This window comes from Dendrobates tinctorius, unplaced genomic scaffold, assembly GCF_039654945.1.
Source record: "Dendrobates tinctorius isolate UK_male_01 unplaced genomic scaffold, ASM3965494v1 ptg000158l, whole genome shotgun sequence".
Classification (NCBI taxonomy): Eukaryota; Metazoa; Chordata; class Amphibia; order Anura; family Dendrobatidae; genus Dendrobates; species Dendrobates tinctorius.
This window is the reverse complement of record NW_027361825.1, coordinates 2,158,353-2,181,704: the sequence shown is the minus strand read 5'-3', so window position 1 is coordinate 2,181,704 and position 23,352 is coordinate 2,158,353. Positions and strand designations below refer to the sequence as shown.

Here is a 23,352-nt window from a genome sequence, read left to right as displayed (position 1 = left end):
AATGAACTTCTGGAGTGAGTTTGCTGCACTAAAAGTAAAGGGGCCGAATAATATTGCACACTCCACTTTTCAGTTTTTGACTTACCACAAAAATTTAAAATAACCAATATATTTCGTTCAAGTTCACAATTGTGTCCCACTTGTTGATTCTTCGCCAAAAATGTACATTTAGTATCTTTATGTTTGAAGCATGATATGTAGGAAAAGGTTGAAAAGTTCCAGGGGGCCGAACACTTTCGCAAGGCAATGTATATATATATATTATAATATAAGTATTGGTACCCTTGGATATTTGGTCAGAAAACTTTGACCGGCGTTTCAGACCTTAATTAGCCTGTTAGGATTATGGCTTGTTCACTATCTTCGTTAGGTAAGGCCAGGTGATGCAAATTTCCAAGCTTTATAAAAACTCAGCCTCCTCTAACCTTCTGCGAAAAAGCAGGAGCCATGGGTTCTTCTAAGCAGCTGCCTAGTACTCTAAAAATAAAAATGGTGGAGGCTCACAAAGCAGGAGAAGACTAAAAGAAGATAGCAAAGCGTTTACAAGTTGCCCTTTCCTCAGTTTGAAATATAATTAAGAAATGGCAGTTACCAGGAATAGTGGAGGTCAAGATAAGGTTTGGAAGACCAAGCAAAATTTCAGAGAGAGCTGCTCGTAGTATTGCTAGAGAGGCAAATCAGAACCATGGCTTGACTACAAAAGATCTTCAGAAAGATTTAGCAGACTCTGAAGTTGTGGTACATTGTTTCACTATTCAGACACACCTGGACAAATACGGCCTTCATGGAAGATGCATCAGAAGAAAACCTCTCCTGCATCCTTGTAAGGAGGAAGTCTGGGCTGCGGGTACCTGTGCAATGCCGGGTTTCGGAACTGCCGAGGCTGAATTCAGTGTTGCAGGGGGAAGGAAATGGGTGCCGGACAGGACCCAGGACCTGGAGAGAAGGGGCGTGGTAAGCTGGGTCATGAGAGAAAGTGTAGCTCGAGAAAAGCCAGAGAGTTCCCGCCGGAGGAAGGAAAAGGCAGTGGCCAACTGCGCTCTGCGTAGTAAGGTGAAGCGTGGAGCAGAGACCCGGGAGGGGTTCAGTGAGGGCTCCTGAGTATCAGTGAGCATGCAGAGGGACGGGCGCCGAGCAAAGCAGCACGGCGCAGGTGCATTGAGGAACAAGCACCAGGAGCAGCATTGTGGGGTGTGTATCCAGCTATTGGCGGCTGCGCAGCAGAGCACACGCTGAGTAGAGACTTGTGCAGAGCTCCACACTTTGGCTCTGCAGATTAATGGACTAGGGCTCAACGGGCAAAACTGGTGACTGCCCGTTGCCGCCAGAAGTGGAACTGTGTGTTGGGCGGAGAAGCCTGAAGACGAAGTGTCAGCCTCCGCCGGCATTCCGTCATCCATCGGACCACACGTGACTAAAGGACAGTGGAGTCACGATAAGTTGAATTTGATAGCAAGACTGTTGCGTTGTATCACAATAATATTGTCTTCCCCTGCTTGTCCCCTTCCTGTTATCTCCCTGTTATTCCCCTGTTATCTCCCTGCAAGGAGTTCATTGCTGTAAATAAAACCATACTCTTGATTACCCTTGCCCTGTGTCCCTGCGTTACTGCATCCTCTTACCTGGTTACATCCTCACCATAAAATTCAGCTTCAGAAGTATGTAAAAGAAAATCTAAACAAGCCTGATGCATTTTGGAAACAAGTCATGTGGACTGATGAGGATAAAATAGAAGTCATTATGTGCGGAGAAAAAAGGCACAGAATTTCAGGAAAAGAACATCTCATCAACTATTAAGCATGGGGATGGATCAATCATGCTTTGGGATTGTGCTGCAGCCAATGCACAGGGAACATTTCACGGGTAGAGGGAAGAATGGATTTCATGAAATTTCAACAAATTCTTGATGTAAACATAACACCATCTGTAAGAAAAAAAAAGCTGAAGGTGAAAAGAGAATGGTTTCTAGAAATGGATAATGATCAAATTCCACAACAGATGACCCCAAAATGCACAAGCTGAAGATTTTACAATGGCCCTCACAGTCCCCTGATCTGAACAGCATTGAAAATCTGTGACTTCAAAAAAGCAGAGGATACAAGACGACCCAGGAATCTTACAGAACAGGAAGAATTCTCCAAGGAAGAATGGATGGAAATCCATCAAACATGAAGTGAAAGACTCTTGTCTGGCTACAAAAAGTGTTTACAAGCTGTGATATTTGCAGAAGTGGCTGCTACTAGGTACTAACCATGCAGGGTGCCCAAACTTTTGCATCAGACCATTTTCCTTTTTGTAATGTTTAAAATGTAAAATGCCTAAAATACAAAGGAAATGATAATAGATAATAGACAGAGCCCAGCCCTATAGACATGGAGTGACTCCGGATCGGTGGAATATTCTCGGCTGCAGGACTCACGTCGAGATGTCTGGAATCTGGATACTATCAGCTATTACAGACGATATCCTCTGAAAACTTGCGACTTTTAAGCCCTCGGCATTCTGGGTGATGTTGGCGTCAGGAGCAGAGATCGAGATGGAAGAAGTGCCACGTGTTTACCAATGTAAAAAACAGAAAAGAGTGAGAGAAGGAACGTCAGTAGGACCAGATAGACTCCACCGATACTGGCAGAGGGAGCACCGTCTTATGATTCGTACATAACCGGCACAGGGGCCAGGCGTCACTTTCTTACCTTACGGATGGAGATTTGTTCTACACAAATGTGAGAATGTTCCAGCTCCACAGGGATAAAAACATTATTGAGATATAAAATCTTCATAATCCGAAAGTATCAGGAAATTAAAAAAAAAACGACAAGTTTCAAAACACACGTTCTTAGTTGTGGCGATACATGTGTTTTTATGTGAAACGCGTTTTTTTCTTTTTTGATACTTTTGAATTACCAAATTTTGATATCGCAAAAAAGTTTCAATATTTTCATTCTCATGGAACTGAAATATTTTCACATTTGCTTTTTTCTGGGCTCCTGATCAGGGAGGATTATGTGCACCGGGGAGACGAGCTGACTCTACTGGAGGTAAGCTAGTTTCTCTTTCTTTTGTTGAGATGTTCTACGATGTGCCTTATTAACGAGGGTTATAAAACATTGCAGGGGGCTCTGTAATATAGGAATGCGTGGCCGCTGAGTGCCACCATGCCCGGATTCAGTCTAATATTGTGTGGTCACTATGCGAGTGACTGCCGTCTCGGAGTCCAATAATAAAGTGTAGTCAAAGGTCATCCGAGCAGAAGGCAAACAAAACAAGTCCAAAATCAAATCAGAGGTCATAAGGACATGAGGAAAATTCCTAAATAGACATCCAAATACCCTGACAAGCACAAGGGTAACAATGTTTTGAGTTTTTGACTTTCATACTCCATATCTCACCATCCATTACTGCTTTGAACGTGAGACTACCATATTTTATAGACAATCATCTTGGCTATCTCATACATAAATTTGACTTGCTACTATTTCGTAAACAGTAACAATGCAGTGACATGACAAGAATCTGCATAACTAATCATATGTTAAATTGTTGCAAATCAAATTTATGTATGAGATAGATGATTGTCTATAAAATGATGGTAGTCCCATGTGGATGGTGAGATATGAAAGAGTCCAAAAGAGGTCTATATATACCGCCCTTCCTAAATACCATAAATACCAAAATCCAAGGAAATAAGGCGCATCAAAGATGAAAATAAATGCAATACATTTTTATTAAAGCCCATATAGCATCAACAAGGAGAAGAAACAAACAAGTGTGAACATCACCCAATGGTAAACATGGATACACATCAATGGGCCACTTAAGATGGAGCCCCATAAGTCATACATGTGCTCAATGAAGCCAGTCTACAGTAATATGACATAAACCCATGTTGGTAAAAGGCTCCAGCTGCAGTCCACTAAAGATGAGGACGGAGCAATTGAATAAAGGGCCATGTGCATTCCTAGGTGCATTGTATATAGTACATTACCATTTTCGCATAAATATACCAGCAAAAAGTGCTGAACAGAACACATATACCATATACAAACCATGCATGTTATATAGATATATAATAAAGGTCACAAAGACCAACACAGGGTAAGTACCCAAAGAAATACATATACCAATAGTAATACATGGAATAGATACGCAGATATGTGATTATTAACGCATAATAGCAAATTAATATATCAATACTATTGCATCAATGCCCGCTTGTCTATTAGCCCAGATGCTGGCGCTTAATCAAATATGTACCAATTGGTAGCGCCAGTATCAGGCCAGTATGTAGGCGTCCATAGGATTTAAACACCGATTATTGCACAGTGCCCACTTGCATAATGGCCCATAATCTCGCAGATAAACTTCCAGTGAAGTATCACATGCATACCTGAGGGTGAAGACTGTGCGGCATGCAGTAACCTGGAACGTTGTTCATCCTTTCTATCCGGGGATGGTTCCAGGGAATTTCAAATCACACAACATATCACTTGTGGCACCGAAGGTGTGATTTACCACGCTTATTGTCCTTGTGGACTCATCTACATTGGACTAACCTCACGCCAACTGCGTGTCACGGTGCGAGAACATGTCCGTGACGTCACCAAGGCGGGGGATGCCACGGATCTGTCAACCTTGAAACCGTTACCTCGACATTTCAAGAGTATACACTCTTGTGATGCCAAGCTTCTAAGAATCAGGGGGATAGACAGGGTCCTCATGGATGGTCGGGGAGGTGATTGGAAAAAGAGCCTCTCCCAATTGGAGGCCAAGTGGATTATGAGGGTGGATTGTGTACGACCCAAAGGCCTCAATGAGGTCTTGAGCTTTGCTCCTTTTTTATAAAATGTTTTATTGTTGTTGGTTTGTTTTAACTTCTTTTATTTTTTTCTCTAGTTTTTCTTGGCCATTTGTCCATTCATTTCTGTGTTCCTGGATCCTTTGGATGAAATATCCATCATATCATATACCTAACACAGCCTTGAAGATACTCCATCTATGATGAAAAGAATGAAGAATCTTTATTACATCTTTTTTTCTTTTCTTGTATTTTGTCTGATTTCTCCTCTGTGCTCGAGGGTCTGTTCTTTTGGGCATATGTGTATCCTGAAAGACATGGGTTGGGGATTGACCCAGTATGAAAGATTAGGGGTGATGTGTATGTATGTGTGTGTGTATATATATATGTATATGTATCGTGTATGTAATGTATATATGTGTGTATGTATGTGTCCAGATCGATTTATGCAGATAATATGTTGATATGCTTCTAAATCCTCTTATCATGGTGCTATATGTTATAACAATACTATACATCTGATCGGTATATAACTTCTTAATACTCCTTAGGGATTAACATATTGCAGCATAGACTGAGGAATAATTATGCATCCCAATATGGACTGGAATATAGGACTGTATGTTGTAACGTGTGGCACCCTCTTATTATGGTGCTATATGTTATAACAGCACCATATATCTGATCGGTATATTTTCTTAATACTCCTTAGGGATTATTATATTGCAGCACAGATTGAGAAACAAGTATGCATGCTAATATAGGACTGTAGTTTATGTATGTGAATCTATTTGCATATGGACTCTCAGTTCATTTTCTGCGGGGAGCGCTTCCGGGTGCTCGGCTGTTTTCTGGTTGCCAGAGACGCGCGTCCTTCCAGCGTCACGGGTCCTGCCCTACAGCTGACGCGTCGCTGCCTGGCCGGCCCCTGTGACGTCGGACGCGGGTTCCGTGACTTCCGGTTTTCGGCGCGAGTACTGGAAGTGCCGTTATACCGCAGTATAATGAGGTCCTTATTTGGACTATATAATGGCCATCTTGTCTCCACTTCACTACAACCCCCCGAGGAAGCTGACGCGAAACGCGCTTCGGGGTTCACCTCTTCACCCTCAGGTATGCATGTGATACTTCACTGGAAGTTTATCTGCGAGATTATGGGCCATTATGCAAGTGGGCACTGTGCAATAATCGGTGTTTAAATCCTATGGACGCCTACATACTGGCCTGATACTGGCGCTACCAATTGGTACATATTTGATTAAGCGCCAGCATCTGGGCTAATAGACAAGCGGGCATTGATGCAATAGTATTGATATATTAATTTGCTATTATGCGTTAATAATCACATATCTGCATATCTATTCCATGTATTACTATTGGTATATGTATTTCTTTGGGTACTTACCCTGTGTTGGTCTTTGTGACCTTTATTATATATCTATATAACATGCATGGTTTGTATATGGTATATGTGTTCTGTTCAGCACTTTTTGCTGGTATATTTATGCGAAAATGGTAATGTACTATATACAATGCACCTAGGAATGCACATGGCCTTTTATTCAATTGCTCCGTCCTCATCTTTAGTGGACTGCAGCTGGAGCCTTTTACCAACATGGGTTTATGTCATATTACTGTAGACTGGCTTCATTGAGCACATGTATGACTTATGGGGCTCCTTCTTAAGTGGCCCATTGATGTGTATCCATGTTTACCATTGGGTGATGTTCACACTTGTTTGTTTCTTCTCCTTGTTGATGCTATATGGGCTTTAATAAAAATTTATTGCATTTATTTTCATCTTTGATGCGCCTTATTTCCTTGGTTTTTGGTATTTATGGTGAGATATGAAGCCTGAAAGTCAAAAGTTCAAAACATTGTTACCCTTTTGCTCACCAGTGTATTACTTTAAGGATTCCTGCAATTTGGACAATTCCAATTTTTTAAAATAATCTTTTATCAATAAATGGTTCACAAAGTGTCACCACCAGCGATCATCTGTTATCTGCAGGTCTGGGATTAAAAGGGAATTCCAGTCTTAAAAATTGGTCACCTATATCTTGGATAGGTGATAATGGTTAGATTAGTGTGAGATCTTCAAAATCTCTAAAATTGGGGCAGTACATCACCCATTCTTCTGTATTTCTGTGCCTGCCTGCTCCGTTCATAGTCTATGAGATAACTGTTGAATATGACGAACATGATTGGCTGCTCCATCTAAGAGAGGAATATGATAAGTCGCCTGTCCTGATGCCACTGCAATCTAAACATTATCACCAGTAGATGTACTGGACTGAAGAAAATGGGCAAAAGAAAGATCTGAGCAAATTTTGACGGAGACAGACCTGGGTTGTGGCATCTCCAGGGGTGTTCCAGGTGTGCAGTAATTTGTAACTGTTACACACCTGTGTCAAGTCTGGGCTCTGCTCCCTACACCTCGGTCCGCTAAACTTTCCTGTGCTCCACATTGGGCCTTACAAGCCCGGCATGATCGCAAGTGTTGAACTTCCTAGGCATATGTAAGGCGTAACAAGACACACACCTGGGTGTTGGTATTAAGACTTTCAAATAACTCTTTTAGCTTGCCTGTGCATAGTTGCTGTCTACAGTCTCCAGGATGTCTCCTGGCTGTATGTGGTTTCCAGTCCCTGAGTTTACCTGACTGCAGCTTTCAGCACCACTACTATTTATCTGGATTCTCCTGGACGTCTCCTATCTGCCTGAAGCTTCCATGGTATTCAGACTTTCTTGTTACTCTGAATTTTTGTCTGCAACCTGTCTGTGATCTCCAAGACATCTCCTGGCTGCTTGCGGCTGTCAGAACAGGTGGAACATCGTAAATAAGGTGGAAAGGTGTCAAGACATAGGCAGCTTCCGAGGTCTTGTGGCATCCATGCCTCGATGGGTCATAGAGGGAAATCTTCACATTATCAGTGGTCTTATCGTTACGACACATACAGTCCAGAGCTGCACATTAATTTACTTTTCCATTTTCCCAAACCTGTTGTACATCCAGGACTACTCACAGACACGATGCATGTGGTCAGCTCCTTTGCCGGTCTCATCATGTGGTCCAAGGTGAACACCCGAAATTTAACTGGGTAGGGGGGGAAATAAAGCGAGTATAAAAAAAGAAACCGTACACCCCTATCTATAAAATAGAAAGATGGGTAGATAGATAGAGCATGTACCTTTTTCATTGGGTGTGTATATACTCTTGTCGGTCTGGATGAAGATGTAGCCTCTTTTATTGGACACCGGGATGGAGATCACTTGAAGTTTGGCGGAGATCAACTTACTATTTGCTACCAGCTGGACGTAGCTCCCGCTTTTATCCAAGTTACATGCCGTCTCCATCTGAGGAGTGATCTACAGACACAATACAGGACTGACGGATACTGGAGACGTGCAATGTAAATAGACATAGACCACAACCCCTATGGGATCCATAATGGTTGCCATACTAGTAGTCACTCTGCAGGTTTACATTCATGAGAATTCGATTTTTTGATACCCAGAAGATGGAGCAGCAGGGGGTTACGTTACCTCTATGGTCTGTTTGGAGATGTAGCCATTCCTTTGGTTCAGTCTGACAGTATACACCTCGCTACACTTCCTATAACTTAGCTGGTTCCTCAGGTACAGCTCCACGGCAACATCACTTTTTCCAGCCTGAACTCCCTGAGGCCACTCCACCTGCAACCACACATCCTCCCTTACGCCCATGTGCAGAAGACGGGGGGCAGAAATCAGGAACCTGTGAACAGATGGAAATAGTTGGAGACCTTTTTGCTAATTATTTTCAGTTATTTCTCTCTCTTAAAATGCTTTGTCTAAAGGGTTCTCATTATTAAGGAGTATGGATGACATAGGGGAAGGGGGCAATCCACCTGAGAACCTCTCTATGTGAGTGGAGAGCTGCGACAAGGAGCAGCCGGGGGCCGGAGGACCTATTTATTAAACCCAAAACTAACACTGCATTGTGCCTGCAGTGGTCACTGAGGATAAGATCCACAGTCATTTGTAACAGGTGAGAGCGATGGGGTCTCCTCTAGGGAAGGAGTCCGTCTATCACATGACACCAACTCATTGTCGTTTCTTTTCTCCAAGGTGTTACTTCCAATGGAATGAATGTAGACTTCAAGGAGAGAGAGTTTGCATTGCTGTGTGCCGGTTTGTGGGCGTCATTTGGATGGTCAGAATGTTTGTAATTTCCTGTTTAATTGACTAATGCCTTGTTTTATATGTCACCACTTAAAGGAAAAAAACGGGACATTTCAGACAAACGGGTACAGTATGTTATTGCCGGGCCTGAGGGGGGGAAAGCATTACAAAGGGGTTAAAAACCTCCAGACAGTGGTATTAGTGGGCACTATATGACACTGTTATTAATGAGCTCTAACACTAGTATTAATGGGCACTGTATGACAGTGGTTTAGTGGGCACTGTATGACAGTGGTATTAGTGGGCACTGTATGACAGTGGTATTAGTGGGCACTGTATGACAGTGGTATTCATGGGCACTGTATGACACTATTATTAGTGGGCACTGTATGACACTGGTATTAATGGGCACTGTATGACACTATTAGTGGGCACTGTATGACAATGGTATTAATGGGCACTGTATGACACTATTAGTGGGCACTGTATGATACTGGTATTAGTGGGCACTAAATGACATTGGTATTAGTAGGCACTATATGACAGTGGTATTAGTGGGCACTGTATGACACTATTATTAGTGGGCACTGTATGACACTATTATTTGTGGGCACTGTATGACAATGGTATTAGTGGGCACTGTATGCCCCTCTTATTAATGGGCACTGTATGACACTGGTATTAATGGACACTGTATGACACTGGTATTAATGGGCACTGTATGACACTGGTATTAATGGGCCCTATATGACACTGGTATTAGTGGGCACTGTATGACATTGGTATTAGTAGGCACTGTATGACAGTGGTATTAGTGGGCACTGTATGACAGTGGTATTAGTGGGCACTGTATGACAGTATTATTAGTGGGCACTGTATGACACTAGTATTGTAATCACTGAATGACACTAGTATTAGTAGTTACTGTATGGCTAGTATTAGTGGTCACCGTGTGACACTAGTAATTGTGGTCACTATATGACACTAGTATTAGAGAGCACTGTATTACACAATTATTAGTGGACACTTTATGACACTATTATTAGGGGACACTGTATGACACGTATTAGTAAGCACTGTATGACACTAGTATTAGTGGTCACTGTATGACACTGGTATTACAGTATTAGACATTGTGTAACACTTTTATGAAACCTTTAAACCGATAAAACATTAAAACTTAAACCTGTAAAATGTTCTGAAACCTTTTCTATTCACTGTTATTATTGAACCCTGTATGATATTGTTAATTACTACTGCATGAAACTGGTATTATTGAGCACTGTATGACCCCAGTATCGTTGAGCACTGTGTGACATTGGTATTAGGTGTCACTGTATGACGCTGGTATTATTGAGCACTGTATGACACTGGTATCATTGGGCACTGTATGACGCCATTATTATTGAGCACTGTTTGATACCGGTATCATTGAGCACTGTATGACGCCGGTATTATTGAGCACTGTATGACCCTGGTATCATTGAGCACTGTATGACATTGGTATCATTGAGCACTGAATGACACTGGTATTATTGAGCACTGTATGACACTGGTATTATTGAGCACTGTATGACATTGGAATTATTGAGCACTGTATGACACCGGTATTATTGAGCACTGTATGGTATTCCTATTATAGGGCACTGTATGATACCGGTATTATTGAGCACTGTATGACACTGTTATTATTGAGCACTGTATCACACTGGTATTATTGAGTACTGTATGACACCGGTATTATTGTGCACTGTATGACCCCCGGTATCATTGAGCACTGTATGACACTGGTATTATTAAGCACTGTATGACACCGGTATTATTGAGCACTGTATGACACTGGTATTATTGAGCACCGTATGGCATTCCTATTATTGAGCACTGTATGACACCGGTATTAATGAGCACTGTATGACACCGGTATTAATGAGCACTGTATGGTATTCCTATTATTGAGCACTGTATGACACCGGTATTAATGAGCACTATATGATACTGGTATTATTGGGCACTGAATGACATCGGTATTATTGAGCACTGTATGACATTGGTATTATTGAGCACAGTATGACACTGGTATTATTGAGCACCGTATGGCATTCCTATTATTGAGCACTGTATGACACCGGTATTAATGAGCACTGTATGGTATTCCTATTATTGAGCACTGTATGACACCGGTATTAATGAGCACTGTATGGTATTCCTATTATTGAGCACTGTATGACACCGGTATTAATGAGCACTGTATGGTATTCCTATTATTGAGCACTGTATGACACTGGTATTATTGAGCACTGTATGGTATTCCTATTATTGGGTACAGCATGGCAGTTATGTTGTTAGGTGACTACAATGTCGCCTCCTGCCCAGATTGCTCAGTTCTTTTCTTGGGGAATGAATTGTAACAAACTGTACTTAATGAAGCATATCTAGTGTCTTCATATGAATCTAAAATTTACTCGAACTAATAGAAAAAAAGAGTTAAAGAGTCATAAATAATTTCGATTTCATAAATCAGTAGTGCACATGAAAATAAGAAACTTTCACATTTCTTATCTGATAAATTTGCTTCTTTCTCCTCCTGGACAGATCATTCACTCAGTAATTCGGGGGAAAATCTGTATTCACTGAAGAGACATTTCTCCATTATTAAGATAGGAGATGATAGTTGGTGCTTATAAGATTCTATGGAGAGAGGAAGCTGAGAAGGAGGGAGGAGCTAGAGGCAGACACTGAAATTCTGATGCAAGTTCTCCTAAAATGACAATTACACCTTTTTGCACCAAAGATTTAAAATGTAACTGTCATTTCAGGTGTACTTACAGCAGAATTTCTGTGTCTGTCTATAGCTCCTCCTTCTTCTTGTCTCCATAGAACCTTATAAGCACCAACTGTTATTTATTTTCTGAGTAATGTGAATATCAGGCTACACTGAATACAGATTTCACAATTTTTACTCTTGAATTGAGAATAAACAATCAGTACTGGTGGAGAAAGAAGCAGATTTCACTAAGATATATTACAAAGTTACTTATTTCCACGTGTACTGTTGACTTTATAATAAAAATTAAAATAATGGAGAAAGTGAAGGTGGGAGAAGTTATTAAGAGAAAGTGAAGAGAGAAGAGAGCGCACAGAGATTTAGAATAAGTAAATATGCGATATATATATATATATATATATGAAACTTACGAGGGACTTTGTGCGTCACTGATAGAAGATACGGACGCCCATATTAGACAGCCCAGTAGAGCAGATATCCTCATGGTGCCGGATCGGGACTGAGGCAACGAGGAGGGAAGCCAAATATTTATAAAAGGGAGGACGGGCCGAGATAAGAGAAGATGAGAATAACGTCAAGAGGAAGTCAACAGAAAAAGAGGGAAGAACGGGAAAAAAACAGAAATGTAGAAGATGCTGAAACTCCAGATTCTGACCACGGAGGGTGCACATAGAAAAACAACATGGAGGCCGGGTGTAGACTATGTAATTCTACCTGTAAAGTTCATGGTGGTCAGAGTATGGCGACTATGGCACAGGGACTGCATTAGTTATCTACGCCATCAAAGGATCGCACATTCAAATTCAATTGTGGGGCTTAAAGTATTGTGAAAAAAAAATAATAAAATGTGTATAAGTGTAAAAAAAAATGTAAATAAAAAACAAACCCAGTTTTAGTACTAAAAAAATAATTTGTAAAAAAAATAAAACTCCACAAAAACGACACAATAAGAAAAATCGCAACTATAAACCCATAAAAAAGTAACGCCAATGCCAAAATTGCTGTTTTTGGTCATGTCGCCTCACAAACAAATCTATTATAAAGTGAATAAAAAGTTGCTTGTATCCCATAACAATGTCAATAAATACCACAGCTTGCTACCCCTCCAAAATACACTCATGCAAAACCCTCATATAGTTGCATACAGAGAAAAATAGAAAAGTTGTGGCTTACGGAATGTGATGAGCCCCCCCCCCCCAACAGAAAATTTAAAAAAAAACAAAACGTATTTTCATGTGCAAAATAGTAAAACATAAAAAAGATATTAATTGGGAATCACCATTATTATACTGACCCACAGAATAACATCGGCATGTGAATTGTACGGCACAGTGAACGCTGTAAAAAATAGAATTAAAAAAACAATTTTAGATTTACTGTTTTTTGTTCACCCTGCCTACCAAAATGTGATATAAAAAGTGATCAAAAAGCTGTTTGTTCCCCAAAATGGTAAAAATAAGAAGTCCTTACATCGCTCTCTTTATAGAAAGGGGAAAAAAAAGTTCTGCTTTTCAGAATATGGCAACGAAAAAAAAGTTTTGGTTTGTAAAAGTTATTTTTGTGCAAATAGCAAAACATGCAAAAAAAACCAAACAATATAATTGTACTACTCCCTCATCGAATGGTCCCTCAGAATAAAAATAACATCAATTAAATTGAACGGTGTTTTAAAAAATAATCTAGAATTACTGCTTTTTTCTTTTTTTTATGCCTTCAAACAAGAGTAATAAAGAGAGATCAAAAAGTGCACAAACGGTATCAATAAATACTATCATGCAAAAAAATATGGCGACATAAAACAGATTACCATTTTTTTTTTATTTTGGAAAGAGTGTATTTATTGCACAAAAGTAATAAAAACCCATAAATTAAACTTGGTGTCACCATAATCTACTGACCGACAGAATAAAGTTTATTTATAAAGCGCGCTGAATACAGCAAAGTTTAAAATGCAAACAAACTGCGGTATAATTGCTGGTTTTTTTATGTTCCTTCTCATAAAGAGTTAACAAAACTTTATGAAAACGTTATACGCAACCCAAAATTATGTCAATGGCAAATGCAACTTACCCTGAAAAAAAACAAAAAACACCCCCATCCCTGTACTTCTATGTCGACAATAAAAATGAATAATAGAGGGGTGGCCCTAAACAGACAGCCCCCTTATACTCTATAGAGAGGTAGCCCTGAGCAGACAGCCCCCTTATACTCTATAGAGAGGTAGCCCTAAGCAGACAGCCCCCTTATACTCTATAAAGAGGTAGCCCTAAGCAGCAGACAGCCCCTTTATACCCTAAAGAGAGGTAGCCCTGAGCAGACAGCCCCCATATACTCTATAGAGAGGTATCCCTAAGCAGACAGCCCCTTATACTCTACAGAGAGGTAGCTCTGAGCAGGCAGCCCCTTTATACTCTATAGAGAGGTAGCCCTGAGTAGGCAGCCCTCTTATACTCTATAGAGGTAGCCCTAAGCAGCCAGTCCCTTATACTCTATAGAGCGGTAGCCCTGAGCAGACAGCCCCCTTATACACTAAAGAGAGGTAGCCCCCTTATACTCCTGCAAAGAGGTAGCCCTAAGCAGACAGCCCCTTATACTCTATAGAGAGGTAGCCCTGAGCAGACAGCAATTTATACTCTATAGAGAGGTAGCCCTGAGCAGACAGCCCCCTTATACACTAAAGAGAGGTAGCCCTGAGCAGACAGCCCCTTATACTCTATAGAGAGGTAGCTCTGAGTAGACAGCCCTCTTATACCCTATAGAGAGGTAGCACTGAGCAGACAGCCCCCTTATACTCTATAGAGAGGTAGCCCTAAGCAGACAGCCCCTTATACTCTAGAGAGAGGTAACCCTGAGCAGACAGCCCCTTATTCTATATAGAGAGGTAGCCCTAAGCAGACAGCCCCTTATACTCTACAGAGAGGTAGCCCTTACCAGGCAGCCCCCTTATACTCTACTGAGAGTTAGCCCTGAGTAGACAGCCCTTTTATATTCTATAGAGAGGTAGCCCTAAGCAGACATCCCCTTATACTCTATAGCGAGGTAGCCCTGAGCAGAAAGCCCCCTTACACTCTACAGAGAGGTAGCCCTAAGCAGACAGCGCCCTTATACTCTATTAAGAGGTAGCCCTAAGCAGACAGCCCCTTATACGCTACAGAGAGGTAGCGCTGAGTAGGCAGCCCTCTTATACTCTATAGAGAGGTTGCCCTGATTAGGCAGCCCTCTTATACTCTATAGAGAGGTAGCCCTGAGCAGACAGTCCTCATACTCTATAGAGAGGTAGCCCTAAGCAGACAGCCCCTTATACTCTATAGAGCGGTAGCCCTGAGCAGACAGCTCTCTTAGTGCTGGAAGGGTGTATTCCATCTGCCTGGGAGTTGTCTGAGCCCCTAACCTGGAGGACACAGCACTGAAGCGGGCACCTGTCTATGCCCGAAACGTGAGAAAAGCATTGGAACTGCATTCAGCTGTGTCATTGCCTTCTTTCTGCGCCAACCTACTCAGCACTGCTACATCTCTGTGCCTAACACTACACCATATACCTCAACATCTACTACTGCTGCCCTGGGACTACAGCTTTGCCTGTGGAGAGCTATTACATCTTTGCTGCACCACACCATCTGTCCCAGAGGATCTGTTCTGCAGCGCTGCTCCCCTTCTGAGGAGATACCACAAGTGGCATCAAAAACTTATCCAGACATAAACTTTATTCATTTCCATCTATTATTATTATTATTTATTTATTTTTAAAGCACCATTGGTTCCATGGTAGTGTACATGAGAAGGGGTTACATAAAAATCACAGATATCACTTACAGTAAACAAACTAACAATCACAGACTGATATAGAGGGGAGAGAGGACCCTGCCCTTTGGGGCTTACATGCTACAGGATGGTAGGGAAGGAGACAGTAGGTTGGGGGGTTGCAGCATCTCCAGTGATGGTGAGGCGGTAGCTCCAGTAGTGGTGAGGAGGCAGCGGGGATCATTGAAGGCTGTAGGCTTTCCTGAAGAGGTGGGTTTTCAGGTTCCGTCTGAAGGATCCGAGTGCGGTTGATAGCCGGACGTGTTGGGGCAGGGAATTCTAGAGGATGGGGGCTATTCGGGAGAAGTCTTGGAGGCGGTTGGGTGAGGAGCGAATAAGTGTGGAGGAGAGAAGGAGGTCTTTAGAGGACCGGAGATTACGTGAGGGAAGGTATCGGGAGATTAGTTCAGAGATGTATGGAGGAGACAGGTTGTAGATGGCCTTGTAGGTCAGTATTAGTAATTTGAATTGTATACGCTGAGGGAATGGGATCCAGTGAAGAGATTTGCAGAGGGGAGAAGCGGAGGAGTAGCGAGGAGAGAGATGAATTAGTCGGGCGGCAGAGTTGAGGATGGACTGGAGAGGTGCACGGGTGTTAGCAGGGAGGCCACAGAAAAGGATGTTGCAATAGTCGAGGCGGGAGATGATGAGAGCATGCGCAAGCATTTTAGTAGATTGAGGGTTGAGAAAGGGATGGATTCTGGAACTATTTTTGAGCTGGAGGCGACAGGAGGTGGAGAGAGCTTGGATGTGCAGAGTCAAGGGTTACTCCGAGGCAGCGGACCTCCGGTACGGGGGAAAGCGTGATGTTGTCAATTGTTATAGAAAGGTCAGCTAAGGAAGATCTGTGAGATGGGGGAAAGATGATCAGTTCAGATTTGTCCACATTGAGTTTGAGGAAGCGAGAGGAGAAGAAGGAGGATATGGCTGATAGACACTCTGGAATTCTGGACATCAGAGAGGTGATGTCTGGGCCAGAGAGGTAGATAATAATAATAATAATAATAATAATAATAATAATAATCTTTATTTTTATATAGCGCTAACATATTCCGCAGGGCTTTACAGTTTGCACACATTATCATCACTGTCCCCGATGGGGCTCACAATCTAAATTCCCTATTAGTATGTCTTTAGAATGTGGGAGGAAACCAGAGTACCCGGAGGAAACCCACGCAAACACGGGGAGAACATACAAACTCCTTGCAGATGTTGTCCTTGGTGGGATTCGAACCCAGGACCCCAGCTTGCAGCGCTAACCACTGAGCCACCGTGCCGCCCAGATCTGAGTATCATCGGCATAAAGGTGGTACTGGAATTCGTGGGACTTTATGAGTTGCCCCAGGCCAAGTGTGTAGACTGAGAAGAGTAGGGGTCCTAGAACAGAGCCTTGGGGGACTCCAACAGAGAAAGGGTGGGATGAGGAGGTAGTGTGGGAGTGGGAGACGCTGAATGTGCGGTTGGAAAGGTATGAGGAGATCCAGGATAGGGGAAGGTCTTTGATGCCAAAGGAGAGGATCTGTACTAGGAGGCAGTGGTCAACTGTGTCGAAAGCAGAGGACAGGTCTAGAAGCAGGAGTATAGAGTATTGTCCGTTAGCTTTGGCTGTATTTAGGTCGTTGGTAATTTTGGTCAGGGCTGTCTCAGTGGAATGATGGGGCGGAAGCCAGATTGTAGATTGTCAAAGAGCAAGTTAGATGAGAGGTGGGAGGAAAGGTCAGTGTGGACATACTGCTTCAGGAGTTTAGAAGCGAATGGGAGCAGCGATATTGGGCGATAGCTGGACATGGCTGTTGAATCGAGGGTTGGCTTTTTAAGGATAGGCGTGATTGTGGCAAGTTTGAAAGAAGGGAAGGTACCAGAAGTTAGTGATAGGTTGAAGAGGTGGGTTAGGGATGGGATAAGAGTGGTGGTGATGTTGGGGAGGAGGTGGGATGGGATAGGGTCAAGTGCACAAGTGGTGAGGTGTGATTTGGAGAGAAGATGAGCAAGCTCCCCTTCAGTGATGTTAGATAAGGAGGTTATGGGTTTTGGGCATTGATCTGGCATTCAAAGGGGTTGTGGTGGTTGAGCAATAAAGACTTGCCGTGTTTGGTCTATCTTGTTTTTGAAGTCAGCACAACACACAAGAACACATTGACCATAAGTCCTGAATGTAAAAATGTATATACTTTATTATTTTATAAATAAAGGTACTTGAGGTATTTTAAAAGTAGCAAAGCATCAGTGTTTTATAATATAAAAATATACATAAGAGGGCAGTACTATCCATTTCATAAGGGCATATTATTGCAGTAAATGGTGCAAACAAATATATGTATCTCAACAGTGAAAAAAAAAATTAAAAACCAAAATGATAATATATATTCATAAGTAAGGTGCATACAAATTAGGTGCGGCAAAGTCCTCGGCAGAGATTAGGGGTCGGAGGGGGCAGTGGTGAGTGGAGGAGGGAGTTAAAAGTATTGAACAACTGTTTGGGGTTGTGGGATAAGGAAGATACAAGGGATGTAATGAAGGCCTGTTTAGCAGAGGTGAGAGCTGATTTGAATGCAAGTGTTGCTTGTTTGAGTGCAGTGAAGTCGTCTTGTGAATGCGTTTTCTTCCAGCGCCGCTCTGCAATTCTGGATGCTTGCTGAAGCTTTTTAGTGATGTTATTGTGCCAGGGTTGTCTATTGATTCCTCGCACTCTGTTATGCATGACAGGGGCGACTGAATCGATGGCTGATGCAAGAGTGGCATTGTAGAAACTAGTGACAGTGTCTGTGTCGTGGAGTGAAGCTATGGTAGAATAGAGTCAGAGAGTGTGCGCGAGTGTCTAGATGTGTGAGGTTTCTGTGGGGGTGCGCATGCTGCTGGACATGGGCGACAGGTGAGGAGGACAGGGATGATAAAGTGAGTAGATGGTGGTCAGATAGAGGGAGAGGGGAGGTGGTGACGTTAGAAAGAGAGCAGAGGCGGGTGAAGACCAGGTCTAGTGTATGTTCATCTGCGTGGGTGGCTGAGGAGGACCACTGAGTAAGTCCAAAGGATGAAGTAAGGGAAAGGAGTTTGGAGACTGCTGACTGGTGGGTGTCAATGGGGATGTTGAAGTCACCCATGATGATGGTGGGAGTGTCAGCAGAGAGAAAGTGAAGGAGCCAGGTAGAGAATTGATCAATGAAGGCAGTGGTCGGGCCCGGAGGTCGGTATATGACGGCCACTTGGAGGTTGGAGGGAGAGTAGATGCGGACGGAGTGGACTTCAAAAGAGGGGAGGATAAGGGAGGGAAGAAGTGGGATTGGGTTGAAGGTGCAGTTGGAAGAAAGGAGAAAGCCCACTCCTCCGCCATGTCTGTTGCCAGGGCGAGGAGGGTGGGTGAAGTGGAGGCCGCGGTAACATAGCGCAGCAGTGGAGGCGGTGTCGGAGGGTGTCAGCCATGTTTCGGTGAGGCCAAGGAAGGAAAAGTTACGAGAGGGAAAGAGGTCGTGAATCACATGGAGTTTATTGCAAGCATTCCAGAGTGATACAGAGAGTGGGAGCAGGGTGGTGGTTATCAGGGGCACGGATTTGAGGTGTGAAAGATTTCTGGTGTTTGTGTTGGTATGGGAACGATAGAAGGGGGTAGTAAAGGGAGGTATGAGCTGTGGGGGTCCAGGGTTGAGAGATATGTCGCCAGCAGTGAGTAGAAGCAGAGAGAGGGAAAGGATGTGGGAGGAGAGTGGGCGGCTTGTTTTGTATTTTATTAGGAGAGTTCTGAGGTTGAGGAGCAGGTCAGCAGAGGAGGTCAGGTGGGGAGGCAAGAGGGAAGGAGAGATTATTATTTGGTTAGCGGGTGCTGGGGTTTGCGAATAGCGAAGGAGAGTGAGGGTTAAAGGAGCTAAAACTGTTAGAGCGTATGTCAGCATGGTGAGAGTAATTTAGAAGGCAAAAAAAATTTAGTACATTTAAATGCAGCGTTTAGTCATACCTTCTGGTCACTTCAGGCTCATTTCAGGCATTATTATTTCAGATATTATCCTTAGAAGACATCCTTGGAATGAGAGACTGAGGTCATGACAGACCTCTGAGTCTGAATTTAATCAATTGCACATCAAACAAGCCAGGTGTGATCAGAAGGAGGGAGGAGCAGTAGGGAGACTGGACAGACACAGGAGACGATTAATTAGAACTCAGAAAAAACAACAAAACAAATGGAAATGGTCAGATCTAAAAGGACAGATAAAGCATTGATAGGAAACAGATACAGGGGTGATTGATTGGGGTTCAGGAGAGATGGGTGATGAAGGTATTGCAGCTAGGACACATACCATTGATAGGAAACAGATACAGGGGTGATTGATCTATTTTACATGGACACCCAGGGCCACGGACCGGGTCACCGCGACACATCCCCTTTAAGACACCGGCCCAGTACCGAGTAAGTGAGTGAACCCCACTTGCCCTGGGGGTGTTCCATTTTGGCGTTACAAACAGGATTACGAAGCCCAGTGCCACAGGGTCCTGTGTATAAAGAGGTAGCCCTAAGCAGCAGACAGCCCCTTATACTCTATAGAGAGGTAGCCCTGAGCAGACAGCCCCCTTGTACTCTACAGAGAGGCATCCCTAAGCAGACAGCCCCTTATACTCTGCAGAGAGGTAGCCCTGAGCAGACATCCCCCTTATACTCTACAGAGAGAAGACCAGTGCAATGTCCTGCAGCCGCTGCATAATTATGGCTCATGGGTTGCAGGTTAGAGGAATTTCCAGAAAGGTAAATATCTGACTCGTCCTATTGCTCCACCATCTATTCCAGCAATGCCAAGGCCAAAACCCTGCACCCCCCCAATGTGTACACACAGGTGGCTTACAGGAATTGACCATGTGATTGTCGAGAAATGATGAATTAAAAAAAAAAGACAAAAAAAAGGCTATGCAGAGCCAAACATCAATACAACCCTGACGGGGAGGAAAGAGCAGCTGGGTCAGGAGATGAAGAGGAGAATGATAAATGCAGGGGACAAGAGACTTCCTGTTTCTACATAGTGCAGAGAAGAGAAGAATTATCTGGGTAGAAAGGCAAAATGAACAATTGTGAGTACACAGTGCTGTATAATGTGATGGCTGCAGTATATTAAAAAGATAAGCATTTTGAAGGGAGGAGTGCTTCTTTAATGTGACTCTACTGGAAATATTAGTGGGACATTCCATGTGAGAACAGCAGGGGGGTGCAGTATCTAAATGAAGGAGCGTTATATAGAACACTGTACACATTACATAATTGTTTTGTGGGATCTTGTCAGAAAATGTAATTTGGGGGTTGTATAGTTTTCTAAACATTCCAATTACAACTCCAAGTTCCAGACTGCTGCATGGTCTGCAGGATCTTACATCATAGGGATACTTATTTTGTTCAGAAGAGTAATGAGGTCCGAGTCTGCAGAGGTACGGCTCTGCAGAGGTGCGAGTCTTCAAAGGTACAGGTCTGCAGAGGTCCGGGACTGCAGAGGTCTTGGTCTGCAGAGGTGCGGGTCTGCAGATGTGTGGGTCTGCAAAGGTCCCGGACTGCAGAGGTCTTGGTCTGCAGAAGTGTGCGTCTGCAGAGGTCTGGGTCTTCTGAGGTGCAGGTCTTCTGAGGTGCGGGTCTTCAATGGTGCGGTTCTGAAGAAGTCTGGGTCCAAAGAGGTCCGTGTCTGCAGAGATCTGAGTCTGCAGAGGTCCCGGTCTGCAGAGGTCCGGGCCTGCAGAGGTCCTGGCCTGCAGAGGTCCGGGCCTGCAGAGGTCCGGGCCTGCAGAGGTCTCGGTCTGCAGAGGTCCGGGTCTGCAGAGGTCCGGGTTTGCAGAGGTCCGGGTCTGCAGAAGTCTGTGTTCGAAGAGGTCCGTGTCTGCTGAAGTCTGGGTCTGTAGAGGTCCCGGTCTGCAGAGGTCTCGGTCTGCAGAGGTGCGGGTTTACAGAGGTCCGGGTTTGCAGAGGTGTGGGTCTGCAGAGGTCTATGTCCGAAGAGGTCCGTGTCTGCTGAAGTCTGGGTCTGCAGAGGTCCGGGTCTGCTGAGGTCCGGGTCCGCTGAGGTCCGGGTCCAAAGAGATCCATGTCTGCAGAGGTACAGATCTTCAAAGGTGCGGGTCTGCAGCGGTCCCGGTCTGCAGAGGTCTGTGACTGCACAGGTGCGAGTCTTAAAAGGTCCGGGTTTCTAGAGGTGCGGGTCTGTAGAGGTGTGGGTCTGCAGAGGTCCGCGCCTGAAGAGGTCCGGGCCTGCAGAGGTCTCAGTCTGCAGAGGTCCCGGTCTGCTGAGGTCGGGTCTGCAGAGATTCCGATCTGCAGAGATTCCGATTTGCAGAGGTCTGGGTCTGCAGAGGTGCGGGTCTGCAGACGTGCGGGTCTGCAGCAGTGGGGGGTCTACAGAGGTGCGAGTCTACAGAGGTGCAGGTCTTCAGAGATACGGGTCTTCAATGGTGTGGTTCTTCAGACGTCTGGGTCCGAAGAGGTCCATGTCTGCTGAAGTCTGAGTCTGCAGAGGCCTGGGTCCAAAGAGGTCGGGTCCAAAGAGGTCCGGGTCCAAAGAGGTCCGGGTCCAAAGAGGTCCGGGTTCAAAGAGGTCTGGGTTCAAAGAGGTCCGGGTTCAAAGAGGTCCGGGTTCAAAGAGGTCCGGGTTCAAAGAGGTCCGGGTTCAAAGAGGTCCAGGTCCAAAGAGGTCCAGGTCCAAATAGGTCCAGGTCCAAAGAGGTACAGATCTTCAAAGGTGCTGGTCCTTAGAGGTCTGGGTCTGCAGGGATCCCGGTCTGTAGAGGTCGTGGTCTGCAGAGGTGCGGGTCTCTTGAGGTGTGGGTCTGTAAAGGTATGGGTCTGCAGAGGTCCGGGCCTGAAGAGGTCCGGGCCTGCAGAGGTCCCGGTCTGCAGAGGTGCAGACCTGCAGAGATTCCGATCTGCAGAGATTCCGATCTGCAGACGTCCAGGTCTACAGTGGTGGGGGGTCTACAGAGGTGTGGGTCTGCAGAGGTGCAGGTCTTCTGAGATGCGGGTCTTCAATGGTGCGGTTCTGCAGCGGTCTGGGTCCGAAGAGGTCTGTCTCTGTAGAGGTGCGGGTCTGTAGAGGTGCGGGTCTGCAGAGGTGCGGGTCTGCAGAGGTGCGGGTCTGCAATGTTTCATTTCTTTTTGCAAATTTAGGGCTGAGCATGCAAAAAAGTTCTACATTAGGGAACTAACACTACGTGCACAGAGATGATAAATGACACTATCTATTTTCCTGCCATTGCACTCTGTGCCAACGTGATCGAGGAAAGAACAGGAGGAACTTTACTTTCACCCTGCAGCGACATGACAAACTATTACATGGTGCTGAGTGAGAATGGAATTTGCCCCCAATAATGCTCAGAGGTTGTAGGATGTGAGGGGATTCCTGTCACCCTCTTACAAGATTTAGTGGTTTGGTTTAGGGACGAAGTTATTGCGGACCACCACCATGTTGGCAAAGACAGTCTACTGGACATGTTCAGATGTTGCATTCACTTTAGTGCATAAAATGTGCTGGAAATGAAGCTTGTGCTGGAGTGGGGCAGGTAATGGGTCAATGGTTTGGAGATTGTGTGCATGTAATTTATGACTGGGGTGAGAACATTGTGGCTGTTGGCGTTTCTAAAGAAGCCACGTGTCCGGTCCGGGGTTGTGGTTGGTTTCCTACCAAGGAGGTGACAGAGTCACCACTAAATTGGGGTTCCACAAGTGTCCCAGGATTTGACCCCTGTTGCCCCTTAGTGGAGGTTTTTAGAGGCTGCGGAGGCCTGAAGTAGCTGAAGGCGCAAAAGACAAACTAGTACGGGGAACAAAGGGACATCTAGAGAGCCAGCATGA

General features: G+C 44.2%; 2 protein-coding genes across 2 annotated transcripts in view; one reads left to right on the top strand and one right to left on the bottom strand.

The window, feature by feature from the left end:
• Positions 1-12,279, bottom strand: part of LOC141051738 (complement C4-B-like) — a 61,858-nt gene extending 49,579 nt beyond the window's left edge. Inside the window, exons 1-5 of the mRNA XM_073548745.1 lie at positions 12,155-12,279; positions 8,342-8,552; positions 7,987-8,164; positions 7,822-7,892; positions 2,420-2,502 (exon numbers count right to left, since the gene is read on the bottom strand). Of these exons, the coding sequence (XP_073404846.1) occupies positions 2,420-2,502; positions 7,822-7,892; positions 7,987-8,164; positions 8,342-8,552; positions 12,155-12,228 (617 nt within the window). The 5' untranslated portion in view covers positions 12,229-12,279. The remainder of the gene's footprint in view (positions 1-2,419; positions 2,503-7,821; positions 7,893-7,986; positions 8,165-8,341; positions 8,553-12,154) is intronic.
• Positions 12,280-20,507: 8,228 nt separating this feature from the next.
• Positions 20,508-23,352, top strand: part of EGFL8 (EGF like domain multiple 8) — a 68,739-nt gene continuing 65,894 nt past the window's right edge. Inside the window, exon 1 of the mRNA XM_073548744.1 lies at positions 20,508-20,597. The gene's annotated coding sequence lies outside the window, so the exon portion shown is untranslated. The remainder of the gene's footprint in view (positions 20,598-23,352) is intronic.